The sequence below is a fragment of the Megalobrama amblycephala genome, linkage group LG12 (assembly GCF_018812025.1).
Source record: "Megalobrama amblycephala isolate DHTTF-2021 linkage group LG12, ASM1881202v1, whole genome shotgun sequence".
Classification (NCBI taxonomy): domain Eukaryota; kingdom Metazoa; phylum Chordata; class Actinopteri; order Cypriniformes; family Xenocyprididae; genus Megalobrama; species Megalobrama amblycephala.
The window spans coordinates 31,899,408-31,916,282 of NC_063055.1; the positions used below are offsets into that span (position 1 = coordinate 31,899,408).

The following is a 16,875-nucleotide window of genomic DNA, read 5'->3' on the forward strand; positions in this document are numbered from 1 at the left end:
TATATCTTGTTGGATGTGAGAAGTCGCACCAGACTATTTCAATTAATAGTATTATATTAGTAATTTATTTTAAATTTATAGGTATAAAAATATTTTAGTAGGCCTAATGAAATTTGAAGTAAATGAGAAATAATGCAAAGGAAAGTAAATTTTCTGAAATGTTGCGCTTTCTTGCGCTTGAAGGATAATATGGCCCTCCTATGAGGTGTCAATCACAGAAACGGCCCCCCCGACAATTTGAGTTTGAGACCCCTGCTATATGATTATTCAATTTAATCTAATATGCTTTTAACACAACATCTAGTCAACATCAGTGCTATTGCTATAATATGGATGGTATAGTATCATGAGCCACAATTAAAGTCTTGTGACACTCATGCCAGGCGTTATTGTTGTTGTTGTCGAGTTTCCGCACGCTGATTGCTTTGGGCCGGGCCTAGTCAAAGTCCAGGGCCGTTTTTTAGTCCCAGTCCGTCCCTGGTTTTAGATACATATCCGATCTCTGGACATGCGACCTACGTCTAAACACGCATATCCGATTCCCCATTGGAATTCCAAGCCATCACACAGCGAGGGCGACACCTTTGCTCATTAAAAGGTAGCCTAGCTTTAATGTTGTATTATGAAGCAGACTTGCTTGTATGCACTCGCACTAAAAATTTGCAGCTTTATTACTGAGGTGGGAACTTTATATGTCTAACCTATTTTCAAGAAAGAAATTGCGCGCGCGCACACACACACACACACACACACACACACACACACACACACAAACAAACACACAGCAGCTGAATTTCAATCTTTGCCCGGTTAATTTAAAAGAGACCGCCGTGTTGTTGTTCTTATAAGCCAAAAGCTTCACTGTAGCTACTCTCTCTCTCTCTCTCCCTATATGGTTACTCGAACTCATTCAAAAAAAAAAAAAAAATGGAATTCTGATAAAATAACTGTAGATAAAATATCAAACGCAAATTACCTTTATTTTCCAGTCTATATCCGTTCAGTCAGAATTCGCGCTGCAATACATCCATGACACTGACAGCTGTTAACATCCATTCTGACAGGTAGGCTAATCATGACCACCCGACATGAAATATATAAATAATTTTGATACGGCCATTTAAAACCCGAGGATATACTATGTGCATGTAAAACTATCAATGCCAATCATTTTGGGGCAAGAAGTAGGCTAATGTAAACAGATATCGGATACCAGTCACGTCTAAGTGAATGTAAACACGCTGGCCAAAAAATCGGATATGGTCAGAAGATCGGATCTGTGCATTAAGACTTGCAGTGTAAATGCAGCCAGAGAGTAGATTAACTAATGATGCACAGCTGTGATGGTGAGTTAGTATCCATGGTGACTGATGAGTGGTGGGAACTTAGAACAAAGGAACACGTGACAAATGAAATTCAAAACAAACATGACTGTGACAGTGTGACACTTGCAATATAGGTACACAATGATAACAGACACTGTACAGTATGCAACATAAAAATGAACCTGCGTGGCCTGAAATTGTAATATTCTTTAAGAATATTATCTCCTGCTGTATTACTGTTTTTCTTGTTAGTCCAAGATGATCTATGCTTTTTTATTTTTCTGTTCTGTATTTATACAATACATTTTAGAAAAATTTTATATATTTCTTCTGAGAATTGTATTGCATTTTTGTGTGTGTGATTAAAATCCCAGAGCTGTATCAGTTTTTAAATCATATTTCTGGTGTGCTGCTTATTCTTTGTATATATAGTTTTCTTATTCCTTTCCATTCTGTTCATAACTGTTGTTCATAATGTGTAAAGTCTGTCAATGTAATAACTGTATTACATCCACAAACAAAAGAATGAAAAGGTCCGATCAGCTAAGCAGGTCAGTGTTACTTCCCGAGTTCTTCCTGCCTGTTTCTGGACACATTTTGTGGTGAAAATGACAAAGAGGAGAAGAAGAACAGAAAAGAACCCTAGGCTGACTGTTGAAAAAATAAACAACAACAAAAGTAGAATCCATGATTCTGCATCTGTTGGCTTCGAGAAGGAAGATCTGGCTGGTGGTATTGGCAGAGGTTTGACCTCCCCAAGACGTGGAATATCCAGAACAGGAACGACAACAATCTTGACAACAGGGCAAAATGCAAAATGAATTTTAGTACACATTTAACCTGCATGTTTTGTTTTTCATGAAAATCCATTAAAATAGAACTTAGTGGATTTTTATATATACACACTATCACTAAAATTTTATGTAAAGAGTTCATAGCACACTTTTAAGTAATGCACTTTGTAATGCAATTTAATATAAATTTAGGATCACTACATAAAAGTCTATACTAAGATTGAAATAATTTATAAAGCATTCAAAGCACACTTTTAAGAAATACACTAATAAAACTTGTTGGGGATAAACAGTTTAGGACCCTTGAGACCAGATATGTTGAATAAAGACCCGGAATCAAAGTGTAAAAAAATAAATAATAAATTGAAGAAAAATTTAATGAAGAATAGTTTGCAGTTTCATCAGCAGAAGTTAGCTTCAAGTCTCACAAGGAGTTCGTAGGCCCCTCTACATACATTCACATTTCCATAACAATTATACTCTAACAGAGTCAACTAACTATGTCATTACTTCAGGTTGGATGATTCTGATTGGCTAAGAAAAAAAATAGACAAGATTAGAAATTTTCCACACGTGGACAGATAGTAAGAAGCATATCTCCCTTTGTCACGATGCTGACAAGGGGACTCTGGATTTAGGTACTGGATGTATTTTTGGGGTCATGACATGACGTCTGCTGGTCTCAAGCACAGTGCCAGTTTATCCACCAGTAACAAGGGACCTGCACAGAACAATTAGCGCACATACACAGATACATGATTCACAGCTTCTTCAAGTCTGAAGTTGATCTGAGCTCTGCTCTGAGCAGGAAACTTTCCCAAAACATATTGATAACATGTTCTTATCTCTCAGTGAGAGGTACAGACAATATTAAAACTTATTTTCTAGTGTATGAAAAGGAAAATAAATGCTTTAACATACGTTGAAGAAGTCATTCAAATAATTTAACAGAAAGATATATGTTGATTAATAACTTAAAAGATATATATTGAAGCGGCAGTGGATTCCAGAATCCATCCCTTCAAACTCCTCTGTATATTTTTTCTTATACTTTATTTCAAAGCAATAAAAATCTAAGTATTAGTGGTATTTAGTATACTTTTTAAGTGCACTGAAGTACTACTGAAGTAGAAATATACTTTTAATTAGTGTATTTATAGAGTATACCTTATACAATTGTATTTAGCACAAAAAATAAGAATGTACAACAAATGTACTTTCTTGTATTTAAGTATTTTTTTAGTGCATTCAATTATACTTTTTTTCACCCGGGTAGTATGCACATTGGGATGCAGGGATCATCACGTATGTACCTTACTTCTCACCGCGGATTCCTAGCGGTTTAGAGCAGAGGTCTCCAAACTCTGTCTGGAGGGCCGCTGTCCTGCAGAGTGTCACAGACACGCCAGGCTCTACCCTCACTCAGACACAGCTCACGTCATCACCGGAGTACTAACCATGCACACCAATCAGCACCCTCATCAACAGCACCATAAAAGACACAAGCTCACACTCAGTCACTGTCCGGTCTCGTTAGTGCATACACTTACCTGTCTGCTTACCTTAAGGACTCCAACGAAGATACTTACCTGTCTCCAGCGTGTTCCCTCGTCTCCTGTGAGTTACTCTGTGTCTGATCTGCTTCAAGTCTGCCAGCAATTCTCCATTCCTGCAATTACTAAGTATCAGTTGTACGATCACATCTGTCAACTTATCAACCTGCTATCACTCACCTGCACTCTGCCTGCCATTCCTGGTTGTTCAATAAACTTATTAACTATTCCATCTGTGTTGCAGTCCCCTTCTGTTCTGTAACACAGAGTTTAGCTCCAACCAGCTCCAACACACCTGCTTGAAATTGTATTGTATGCCAAGTGAGACCTTGATTAGCTGGTTCAGGTTTGTTTGATTGGGAATGGAGCTAAACTTTGCAGGACAGCGGCCCTCCAGGACCTAGTTTGGAGACCTCTGGTTTAGAGCTGTGATGCTCAAACCTGTCCTAGCATGAAGTGCCACCAACCCTGTACATTTTGTTTGTCTCCCTCATCTATCACACCTGATTCAATGAGCTCATTAGTAGAGACTGCAAGACCTGAAATGGGTGTGTCGGATATAGGGAGACATACAAAATGTGCAGGGCTGGTGGTACTCCAGGACAGGTTTGAGAACGACTGGTTTAGAGGAGAATTACTCAGAGTCGCCCCCTGTCATTACAAAGAATAGTACAATGGCGAACGCATATAATAACGCCAATGCTTCAATCAAATTACAACATGGTACTACCCAAAGGTATAATTTAGAGAGAGAGGCATCTGTCAAGGCTGTCCAGTCTCACCATATCTTTTTCTGCTTCCTTTGCAATAGCCATTCATATTAAAAATAGTCATCTGAACTGTGGCAAATCGATCTATATTAATAAGCCAATTGGCTGATGACACAACTCTATTTTTGAAAAATAAAGATCAAGGTTTTTTAGTCTTAGACATTAAATATTTTTCATCTGTTTCTGGTTTAGTTCGTAATATCCACAAATGTGAACTTTTATCTGTAAAACATTCCACTGATTTGTGACATTCCAGTCAAATCTGAAGTGAAATACTTAGCCTACAATTATATGTACAGATCAGAAAAAGAGATCAAAACTTAATTTTGAACCTCTTATCCTTGCTGTTCAACGTAAATTAAACGTCTCGGTTACAAAGGTAACCCTCGTTCCCTGAAGGAGGGAACAGAGATGTACGTCGGACAGACCGACAAATAGGAATCTCGCTAGAGAGGCCAATCTACTTCGAGTGTAACTACAATGAGCCAATGCACATTGGCATGCAATCATATGCATCAGCTGCTCGCCTCGCAGTGCGGGTATATAATGAGCAGCAGGTGCGTTGCATCTTCAGGTTTTCGCTGAGGAGCCGAACCAAGCAGGCGGCAGCATCAGACTGTGGCGACGGGACATACGTCTCCGTTCCCTCCTTCAGGGAACGAGGGTTACCTTTGTAACCGAGACGTTCCCATTCAGTTGGTCACGTTCAACGTACGTCGGACAGACCGACGAATAGGAATCCCTACCAAAGCGCCACAGGAGCTGCCCTCTTCCAGCGCTCTGTTGTAAGCCACCTAAACCCCCTTACCTGAGGACGGTGGGACAGGGCTAACACACAGAGAGGGTCGATCACTGCTGTTCCCAAACCCATTCAGTGAGACTATTGGATAACGCTGGGAAGCGTAACCTTTAGAAAGGAACGCTGTGGAAGCCACATCCTTCCCCAAAGGAGTTATGTGGAGAAGTACATATGGACTAACCTTGTAGTTTGTACAACATATGGAAGAACTGGGGTGACTCCAACTCGATGAGAGATGGGTTCTCCCAGAGGGAAAGACATGGGCTTCGTTCAGGAGCAACCGTGGAACCAGCCATATGGGATCCCCGTAGGGTCACACATATGGAACCCAGCCTAAACCCGGTTCTCAAGGATACAACAGAGTATAGGCCTGGCGCCAGACGCTCCGCCACGTCGGCTGCCGAAGGGGACATCGGAGGACTCGACAGGGTCTGCATTGTAGGGACTCTCTGGAGCAAAGAAGCGCATGTAGCGCAGCAAGCCGACACCAAGCCGGGGCCTCTCCGTGCCTCTGACCTGAGGCGAGAACACGGGAGGAGACCAGCTCGACACGAAGGCTATAGTATCTAGCAAACGTGTTAGGTGTCGCCCAGCCCGCAGCTCTACAAATGTCTGTTAGCGAGGCGCCACGAGCCAGCGCCCAGGAGGACGCTACACCTCTCGTGGAGTGAGCTTGGTAAGCCAGGGCGATGGCATCCACTATCCAGTGGGCCATCCTCTGCTTGGAGACAGCCTTTCCCTTCTGCTGGCCTCCGTAACAGACAAAGAGCTGGTCTGAGGTCCTGAAGCTTTGAGTTCTGTCTATGTACAGTCGCAAAGCGCGAACTGGACAGAGCAAAGCCAGGGCTGGGTCTGCCTCCTCCGAGGGCAGCGCTTGCAGGCTCACTACCTGGTCCCTGAAGGGAGTGGTAGGAACCTTGGGCACATAGCCAGGCCGGGGTCTCAGTACCATGTGGCTGTCACCCGGCCTGAACTCTTGGCACGATTCGTCGACCAAAAATGACTCCAGGTCCCCTACCCACTTGATGGAGGCCAATGCAACCAGCAGCAAAGTCTTCATAGAATCTTTAAGTCTGCTGATTGCAAGGGCTCAAAGGGAGCAATCTGAAGTGCTCGAAGCACCAGAGCAAGGTCCCAAGAGGGTATGAAGGGGGGTCGAGGAGGATTTAACCGTCTCGTCCCCCTAAGGAACCTGATGACCAGGTCGTGCTGACCAACAGTTTTGCCATCTATGTGGTCGTGGTAAGCGGAGATAGCAGCAGTGTGGACTTTGAGGGTGGAGGGGGACAGCCTACGCTCCAACCCTTGCTGCAAGAAGGACAGCACGACTCTGATCGAGCATCTTCGGGGGTCTTCTCGGCAAGAAGAACACCACTCGACGAACAGGTTCCACTTCAAGGCGTAAGCACGTCTTGTAGACGGTGCACATGCCGAAGTGATGGTGTTAATTACCTCGGGGGGTAAGTCACCTAGAACCTCCGCATCCCATCCAGGGACCAGACATGGAGTTTCCAGAGGTCTGGACGCGGGTGCCAAAGAGTGCCCCGTCTCTGAGAAAGAAGGTCCTTCCTCAGAGGAATGGGCCAAGGAGGGCTGTCGCGAGGAGTGAGAGTTCTGGGAACCAGGTCCGGTTGGGCCAATAGGGCGCAACTAACAGGACTTGCTCCTCGTCCTCCCTGATTTTGCACAATGTCTGTGCAAGTAGGCTCACTGGGGGAAACGCATATTTGCGAAGGCCCCGGGGCCAGCTGTGTGCCAGTGCATCTGTCCTGAGTGTTCCCCCGGTCAAAGCGTAAAACAACTGGCAGTGAGAGGTTTCTGGTGAGGCAAACAGGTCTACCTGAGCCTCTCCTAACTCTCCAAATCAGCCGGACCACCTGGGGGTGGAGTCACCACTCTCCTGGCAGCGCAGCTCGTGAGAGCTCGTCGGCCGCACGGTTGAGCACACCGGGGACACGAATGGCGCGAAGCGACCTCAGATGCTTCCGACTCCACAGGAGGAGATGGCGGGCGAGTTGCGACATGCGACAGGAGCGTAGACCACCTTGAGGGTTGATGTACGCAACGGTCGCAATGTTGTCCGTACGGACCAGTACATGCTTGCCCCGTAGCGGCTCTTTGAGGCGGCTCAGAGCAAGGTGTACTGCTAGCAACTCGAGGCAGTTGATGTGCCACTGCAGATGGGGTCCCGTCCAAACCCCTAAAACTGCAAGCCCGTTGTACGTGGCACCCCAGCCGGTGGCCGAGGCATCCGTGAAAACCACAGCATGCCGGGACACCTGTTCTAGGGGCACTCCTGCCCGAAGAAACAAGGGGTCCGACCACGGGCTGAAAGCATGGTGACACTCCTGAGTGATTGCCACCCGGAACGTGCCGCGTTGCCACGCCCATCTCGGGACTCGGCCGTGAAGCCAGTGTTGAAGCGGTCTCATATGAAGCAGACCGAGCGGTGTTACAGCCGCTGCAGCCGCCATATGCCCCAGGAGCCTCTGAAAGAATTTCAGTGGGACCGCTGTCCTGCCGTTGAACGTATTCAGGCAATTCAACACCGACTGAGCACGTTCCTCTGTGAGGCGTGCTATCTGTTCGACCGAATCCAACTCCATACCGAGAAAAGAGATCCTCTGCACTGGGGCGAGTTTGCTCTTTTCCCAGTTGACCTGAAGACTCAACTGGCTGAGGTGTCTGAGCACCAAATCCCTGTGTTCGTACAACTGATCCTGAGACTGTGCTAGAATGAGCCAGTCATCGAGATAGTTGAGGATGCGAACACCCTGTTCTCTCATGGGAACGTGAAGACGCGGGGAGACAGGGCCAGCCTGAAGGGTAGGACTCTGTACTGATATGCTCGTCCTTCGAACGCAACACGCAGGAATGGCCTGTGTCACGGAAGAAACGAGACATGAAAGTACGTGTCCTTCAGGTCGAACGCTGCAAACCAATCCTGGGGATGGATGCACTCGAAAATGCGTTTCTGCGTGAGCATTTTGAACGGTAGCTTGTGAAGGCTCCGATTCACAAAACTCGCAGGTCCAGGATAGGTCGTAACCCACTGCTTTTCTTGCGTACAATGAAGTAGGAACTGTAGAACCCTGACCTCATATCGGCTGGAGGGACCGGCTCTATCGCGTCCTTCACCAGTAGGACTACAATCTCCGCACGCAAGACAGGGGCATCGACATCTTTCACTACAGTGAAGTGGATGCCCCTGAACTTGGGGGGACGCCGGGCGAACTGAATCGCATAGCCGAGCCTGATGGTCCGAATGAGCCAGCGAGACGGGCTGGGGAGCGCTAACCAGGCTCTCAGAGACCGTACAAGCGGGATCAGAGGGATTACCGGCGTACCCGCAGTGGGGCAGCGAGGTGGAACACAGGGAGGCGGCTCAAGGGGCTCTCTTTGCGAGGCGGCCCGAAGCGGCGTCACAGTGTGCTGTGCAACACTTACCTGGTTCCACGGTCAGGCAGGGGGCGCAGGAGAGGCTTTGGCTGCCTTCTCAAACTGCACGCTGCTGCCCTCTGGTGAAGGAAGAGGGGGATGAGAGTGGTGAGGTTTTTCTCCTCCCACTGCTCTCCAAGCCCTCTTCAGACCTGGAGATGGAGGAACTGCTCTTTTTTTTTTTTAAATTTGGGTACCGCTGGCTGTTGGACCAGCGGCGGAACAGAAACAAAGCCAACAAAAGGACTTACCACCCGGCCCTCTTCCGGGGGGGAAAAAAGAGCAGCCCCACCCATCTCTGGGTCACCCGTCTCAGGGGTGATTTTCTCACCAACCACTTACACAGCAGCAGAGACAGGAGGTGTCATCTCCCCGCAACGGACACAGTAGAGCAGGCTGGGCCAGAGTTTTTTGCAGGGGATGACACCCTTAGTGACAAGCAGACTGAGGGGCAGCCCAAGAGGAACTCAATGGTCTGTCGTGTGCACTCTCTCCTTGTAGCCGCCCTCTTACCAGCTGTGAGAACAGCTCTTAAGCGCTCAAAAGCACACCGTTCACCAGCCGTGAGAACGGCTTTTTACAACTGAGGCTTTGCTCTCTCAAAAAGGCAAAACAAAAGAAACGAGAAAATAAAGAAGAGAGATCGGTCCCGCTGCCGTGCTGTCTGCCTGCACCAACACAAAGAGCAGATTTTACCAAAAAAAAGCTGACTCGTTGAAGACAAACACTCGCTCGCAGATACCACTGTTTGTTACAGACGGTTCGGCTCCGAAGCGAAAAGCTGAAGATGCAACGCACCTGCTGCTCATTATATACCCGCACTGAGAGGCGAGCAGCTGATGCATATGATTGCATGCCAATGTGCATTGGCTCGTTGTAGTTACACTCAAAGTAGATTGGCCTCTCTAGCGAGATTCCTATACGCCGGTCTGTCCGACATACGTTGAACGTGAACGACTGAATGGGAACTCCTGGTTACAGTGTGATCCGTCTATAACAGGTAAAGTGTTGCTTTCTAAAGCAGATGGGTTATTATTCTCAGGTTATCTATCCTGCAATGGCACTGGATGTATCTGTGGAGATTTTTAGGACAAAATTATTGTAGACTTTGTTTGGAATTCTAAAACTCAATTTAAAAAAGTGTTATGATAGCTGATCAGGCTATGGCGGAATTTGCGTTAGTGGACTTTTCCACTCTTAACTTGGTCCCCAATGATTATAGTTTTTCTCCAGAGTTATTTTTTCTGGAACAATAAAAATATTACAAAAATAATTGGTTTTATAAGAATATACTTTTAGGCAAGGCAACTTTTAGATGTTTCTCTTTTCCGGTCCCCCCAAGAGAGTATGCCATTGTTTTTGATGTAATTCCTGATTGTATCAAACCTTTAGTCAAGTCTGGCCTCAAAGGTTCTTTATCCTCTCCTTCTATTTTTGACACTAATCTATTTGTTGATCAATCTTTTCAGTAGCATATCAAACACACAAAAAAATGGTTTAATTCTTAACAGATCCCAGTATTCTGTACCTGCTTTTGTAACCCCATGTGCCCCTTTGAAGAAACAATTATTCATTTAATTGTTTTAGGGCTGTACTTATTGCAAAATATTTTGAGTTAATTTTTCAATTTTTGTTAAAATTTTCAAACTTCCGTATGAGCCAAAAAAAATAAATAAATAAAACAAATTGGTGACTGAAATTAGACCTTTCTCATTTTAAATTTATAATGAATTTATTACTATTTTTTTGCCAAATTTTACATTCATAAGTGTATATTGCATGTAAAAAGACTCTTTTTTGCCTAATGCATATCAGCTAGTATAATAAGCTTTGTGATAATGTAATGTAACCCTCATTGTTCTTTGTTTTGTCTCTGTATTTGTAATATGTTTATCTCTAGGCTACTGTATATGTTCCGCTTTATTTGCTATAGGATACAGTCTACATCTAATCTAATCACACTGATCAATGGATCGTGCTTTTTATGCCATATATGGCCACACCCCCTGGTATTCTTCCCACACAATGTTCCCATACTTAAATCTGTTGTGGATTCTCCTAATCCATAAAAACCATTATCATCATTAACAGAGTTAAGTTTATCTTAGATCTTGTTTTGATTTTAAAATAAGTCTCTTGTTGTATACATATACAATGTCTGCATTGCGCTTTATCACCTTTATCACCAACACTCCGACCCAAGCACAACCCACACCTATATGACACAACTCTAAGGTTCATAAATCATATTCACAACTTCATTACAGCAGACGCATGCGCCTCGGGTACCCACACAAAGGTTAAAGTCAAAAAGAACAAGAGAGGGGGAAAAACAAAACAAAAAAACACATCGTAACCAAGGAAAATGCTCATGCTTGCGTATCTGCTGTCGTGCTTGACAGTTGTCAATGCAGGTAAGTTAATTTAATACTTCCTATCCACCTTGTTTTGTAACGTGGAAGCAAGCTATTTTCTGTGAATGTGTAAGACTTCCAACTCATTAGCCTAGAAGAAAATAGACAACACATTAACGGTAAAACTATTTGTGTTTATATTTACGACTATGTTAATAAATTCCAGTTTGCAATATCAAACAGCAAAACAAGCCATTTTGTACAGCTAACAATATCTGGAAGCTGATGACAATATTTTTTATTTCATAAAAAAATTCACTTAATGTCGACGATAACTGGTTTTGAGTGTTTGTACCTATATAAACCTATACACTCAGCATGATTTTCCACGCACAAGCAGGAAGGTGTCAAGTGGATGAGTGTATTCCCTTACCTAAGTGTGATGTTTACCTAACAGTTGTTTACAGTAGGATGGCAATTTACTATATATATATATATATAAACAACAACAACAACAATCAATTTTGATGTTTTTCAAAATCTCTTCTTTTGAATGTCACAAGTTTGGAGGGTGAGTAAATGTAAACAGTTTACATACTTGGGTGACCTATCCCTTTAATGTTGCAATTTTCATATTTTGTCTGTGAATGTTGGACAGTTTTCTGTGACTTATACAGAAAAGTAGAACTATTAAGTTGGGAAGTTAGGTGTGAGGAAGAGCAGCTTGGGTTTATAATAATGTCTGTTTGTTGAACAACTGTAAAAACGTGTGAAATATCTGTTCATGTTTTTTTTTTTTTTTTTTTTTTTTTTTTTATGTTAATTGTAAAATTGCACAAGCTCAGCCATAAACTCAGCATGCTCCAGTCTCGGCCTGGACTCTGACTCAAATTCTCTGCTTCAACATTGCCTGTTATTGCTGTTTATATATTCATTCACCCTTTATCAGCATGGTTGAAATTGCTGCAACAACCATCCAAATCTTTTATCTCAATCTTTTGATTCATCCTGCCTCTTTTTGCTTCTCTGTTTCACTATTCCACATCAAGTACATGGTTCAGTAAAGTTCTTTACAGATGAACCTTACTTCTTTTTAATGTGGATGACAACTTATCGCAATTTATAAGTATGTGATGGAATATTTATCATATGTATATTCCGTTATAATGCCAGAGATACATCTGGAATGAATAGCCATATGTTATGGTCTAATTTGACACTGTTCTAATATTATATGCTTGTCCTTGTGTATCCACAGGTTCTCACTCACTGATGGCTTTGGCAACATATATAGTCGGACAGACACCATTTCCTGAGTTCAGTGCTGTGCTGATGTTGGATGATCTGCAAATAGTGTATTATGATTCTGTCAGATGGAAAGCTGTCTATCGCACTCGCAGTGATTCAAAATACTATGATGAAGAGCAAAGTGATGCTGGTGTTGTATTTCAAGACATGTATAATGACATGAAAACCCGTGATTTTTATGTTAAGAAACACCTAAATCACACAGATGGTGAGAACTATAGCCTGCATTTTCAGCATTAACACATAAATAATTTAATAACAAATGTAGCTTCTATGTGTTATCATTATTTTATTAAAGCTTTTGATGTAAAATAAATAAAACAAACATTTTTCCTTTATTTGAAGCTGTACATGTTCATCAGAGACTTACTGGATGTGAACTGTTGAATGATGATAAACCAGGGCCACTTCATTTCTGGGAAGCTTTTGATGGACAAAGAATGCAGGAGTTCACATATGACCTGGAAAAAAACGATATCCAGATGAAAAAGCCATGGATAATACCGTGGGACCAAGTGGAACAGCTTCATATAAAGTTTCTCTATGAAAATGTTTATCATCCTATTTGCATTAAAGTTTTGCGAAGGTACCTGAATATGGAAAAGAACAATGTGATGAGAAAAGGTGAGAGAATCAACCTGATTAACTTAAGTATAAAGATAGAAAAAAACACAAATATGACCCAAACAGCAGTGCTGACAGAAAATATATGTGCCTCGGAATACTTTATGAAACATGAGAACCATAAATAAATAACTGATGCAACAGTTTAACATCAGTAAGACTTCTCGTCCTTCTCTGTAGTGAAACCCAGAGTCAGACTCATGAAGAAGACACTCCCAGACTCTCAAGGGCTTCGGATCAGCTGTCTTGCCACTGGTTTTTACCCCCGTCACATTAACCTGACTCTGTTCAGAGATGATCAGCCTGTGGATGATGATCAGATCACAGGAGGTGAGATTCTGCCCAACGGAGATGGAACTTACCAGATGAGGAAGAGTTTGGTGATCAGCACAGAAGAACTACGTGAAAGACACAAATACAACTGTACAATGAAACACCTCAATCTGGACAACAAACTGGACATTACATTTGGTAAAGAAAAAACTAACAAACCAAACTACTGAAAAATAAAGTAGAAATTAGATTCAAGATACTTTATTGGCATTTTATAAAAGACAATGACATGTAGTGTATAGTGTATGTGGTGTGAAAAAGTGTTTGCCCCTTCCTGATTTTTTATTTTTTTGCATGTTTGTCACACTTTAATGTTTCAGATCATCAAACAAATTTAAATATTAATCAAAGATAACACAAAGTAAACACAACATGCAGTTTTTAAATGAAGGTTTTTATTATGAAGGGAAAACAAAATCCAAACCCACATGGCCCTGTGTGAAAAAGTGCTTGCCCCCTAAACCTAATAACTGGTTGGGCCACCCTTAGCAGCAACAACTTCAATCAAGTGTTTGCAATAACTTGCAATGAGTCTGTTACAGCGCTGTGGAGGAATTTTGGCCCACTCATCTTTGCAGAATTGTTGTAATTCAGCCACATTGGAGGGTTTTCAAGCATGAACTGCCTTTTTAAGGTCGTACCACAGCATCTCAATAGGATTGAGGTCAGGACTTTGACTAGGCCACTCCAAAGTCTTCATTTTGTTTTTCTTTAGCCATTCAGAGGTGGACTTGCTGGTGTGTTTTGGATCATTGTCCTGCTGCAGAACCCAAGTTCGCTTCAGCTTGAGGTCACGAAGAGATGGCCGGACATTGTCCTTCAGGATTTTTTGGTAGACAGCAGAATTCATGGTTCCAATTATCACAGCAAGTCTTCCAGGTTCTGAAGCAGCAAAACAGCCCCAGACCATCACACTACCACCACCATATTTTACTGTTGGTATGATGTTCTTTTTCTGAAATGCTGTGTTACTTTTATGCCAGATTTAATGGGACACACACCTTCCAAAAAGTTCAACATTTGTCTCGTCAGTCCACAGAGTATTTTCCCAAAAGTCTTGGGGATCATCAAGATGTTTTCTGGCAAAACTGAGACAAGCCTTTATGTTCTTTTTGCTCAGCAGCGGTTTTCATCTTGGAACTCTGCCATGCAGGCCATTTTTGCCCAGTCTCTTTCTTATGGTGGGGTCATGAACACTGACCTTAACTGAGGCAAGTGAGGCCTGCAGTTCTTCGGATGTTTTTTGTGGGGTCTTTTGTGACCTCTTGGATGAGTCGTCGCTGCGCTCTTGGAGTAATTTTTGGTCGGCCGGCCACTCCAGGGAAGGTTCACCACTGTTCCATGTTTTCGCCATTTGTGGATAATGGCTCTCACTGTGATTCGCTGGAGTCCCAAAGCTTTAGAAATGGCTTTATAACTTCTTCCAGACTGATAGATCTCAATTAATTTCTTTCTCATTTGTTCCTGAATTTCTTTGGATCTCAACATGATGTGTAGCTTTTGAGGATCTTTTGGTCTACTTCACTTTGTCAGGCAGGTCCTATTTAAGTGATTTCGTGATTGCAAACAGGTGTGGCAGTAATCAGGCCTGGGTGTGGCTAGAGAAACTGAACTCAGGTGTGATAAACCACAGTTATGTTTTACAGCGGGGGACAAGCACTTTTTCACACAGGGCCATGTGGGCTTGGATTTTATTTTCCCTTCATAATAAAAACCTTAATTTAAAAACTGCATGTTGTGTTACTTGTGTTATCTTTGATTCATATTTAAATTTGTTTGATGATCTGAAACAATAAAGTGTGACAAACATGCAAAAAAAATAAAAAATCAGGAAGGGGGCAAGCACTTTTTCACACCACTGTAGAAACTTAGCAAAAGCAACAATACTAGATTGCAATTTTTATATTAAATAACATTTTACTTTTACTAACTTTAACCTGTGTAAATCATTTCAATATCAGTCTGTAACCTACAAGTTTATTTTCCTGTTGTTTATCTCACTGTTTTTTTCCGACCCCAGTTTCAGATGTGGCTGAATCTGACCCAGGATCCCTCAGTCTGTCTGTAGTTATCAGTGTGCTGATGTTAATGTGTGTGGCTGTTCTCATCATAACTGCTCTCATCATATGGAGGAAGAAGAGACGAGCTGCTGGTAAATGTTCTGTACAGTCCAGTTCATTATATTTAATGCTCATTTAGAAAAACAAACCAAACATCAGTTCCTTTAGAGACTTAGAGTTCACAGTATGAAGCTTTTTGTTTCTGTAGTGTTCCTCTGTGTTTATTCTGGTTTAAAAGTGTCACGTTGTTTTAGGACGAGTCTCCGAGATGTCACAGTGTAAATACTTCCCTACTCCATGTAAGTACACTATATGAAATAATATGAATTCACCAACATGTTAATTTTAAGATTCATTTGAAAAACCTTCTAGAAAGGAAACCAAAAGGTTATTTTCTTTATTGCAGCTTCAAGATGAGGTTACGGCAATACATCATGCAAAACTTTGTAGATGCTTTTTGGGTTATGCTGTGATAATGACTTCTACAATGCTGGGACAGAGATGGGTCTTGCACATGTTGCCCACTTGGGACCCACCTAGTGTCAAGTGCAATTCTGCATGAAATCCATGCAATTTGCATGGTGCGATTATGGAACCCACGGACAATATAGAGCCAAGTTTTTCAGCCCATTCATTTCATACCCATATGGGCCCCACATACACATGTTGGCTGGGGAACTGGATTCAATATTTTGAATGCTTGGATACACAATCTGACTTTTGACTTGTGATGCAGCCTGAATCATAATAACACTGTGTTCGTTCATTGGCCAGAGGAGGGCCCCCGGCTGAACCTGGCTTCTCCAAGGCTCGCTTTTTTCTCCATTCCTGTCACCTGAAGGAGTTTGTGTTCCTTGTCACCGTGACATCTGTCTTGCTTAGTTGGGGACACTTAATATTCAGCAATATTACTGATTTGACTGCACTGACACTATTGGATGAGAACTTGATCCAAAGTGAATCAACAATGAACTGATTTCAACTGACTGTTTGTGACTGTTCAAATGACTGTTTATTATTGTCTTTTTAGAGCTACTTTACTACAGTTTAATTCTGTTTACATTATTGAATAATTTTTCAAACAGTCGGCCTAGAGTACTTTCTGTTCTTCTTCTCCTCTTTGTCATTTTTATCATTAAATGTGTCCAGAAACAGGCAGGAAGAACTCTGGAAGTAACACTGACCTGCATAGCTGATCTTTCCATTCTTTTGTTTGTGGAGGTAATACAGTTATTGCGTTGACAGACTTTACACATTAGGAACAACAATTAAGTAAACAGAATGCAAAGGAATAAGAAAAAATATATCACAAAGAATAAGCAGCACACCAGAAATATGATAATATAGCAAAGATATGTCTGAGAGAATAAAGCCCAGGTTTATAATAATCTGAATGGTGATCAAATATAAATGCTTGTGAAATATACAGTGGCATGAAAAAGTATGTGAACCCCTTGCAGAATCTGTGAAAATGAGAATTATTTTAATAAAATAAGAGGGATGATAAAACATGCATG

At 42.3% G+C, this 16,875-nt stretch overlaps 1 protein-coding gene across 3 annotated transcripts; it reads left to right on the forward strand.

Annotated features, from left to right (window-relative positions):
* The first annotated feature begins 12,063 nt into the window (after positions 1-12,063).
* LOC125280249 (major histocompatibility complex class I-related gene protein-like) lies at positions 12,064-16,818 on the forward strand. Of its 3 annotated transcripts, XM_048210644.1 has the most exons (6): positions 12,064-12,549; positions 12,687-12,965; positions 13,146-13,436; positions 15,319-15,450; positions 15,613-15,657; positions 15,765-16,818. In XM_048210644.1, the coding sequence occupies exons 1-6, from the start codon at positions 12,306-12,308 to the stop codon at positions 15,773-15,775; spliced, it is 1,002 nt and encodes a 333-aa protein (XP_048066601.1). In that variant the 5' UTR covers positions 12,064-12,305; the 3' UTR covers positions 15,776-16,818. The 3 variants fall into 3 exon arrangements, with proteins under 3 accessions (XP_048066601.1, XP_048066599.1, XP_048066600.1); XM_048210642.1 differs by lacking the exon at positions 15,765-16,818 and having other exon boundaries at positions 15,613-15,713; XM_048210643.1 differs by lacking the exon at positions 15,765-16,818 and having other exon boundaries at positions 15,325-15,450; positions 15,613-15,713.
* Positions 16,819-16,875: the final 57 nt, after the last annotated feature.

What these genes read in the sequence shown, in the direction of transcription:
- LOC125280249 (XM_048210642.1), top strand. Translation starts at nt 12,306, where the DNA reads ATGGCTTTGGCAACATATATAGTCGGACAGACACCATTTCCTGAGTTC. An exon ending in GAACAATGTGATGAGAAAAG is followed by an intron (nt 12,966 to 13,145) that starts GTGAGAGAATCA and finishes CCTTCTCTGTAG; the next exon opens with TGAAACCCAGAGTCAGACTC. An exon ending in CAAACTGGACATTACATTTG is followed by an intron (nt 13,437 to 15,318) that starts GTAAAGAAAAAA and finishes TTCCGACCCCAG; the next exon opens with TTTCAGATGTGGCTGAATCT.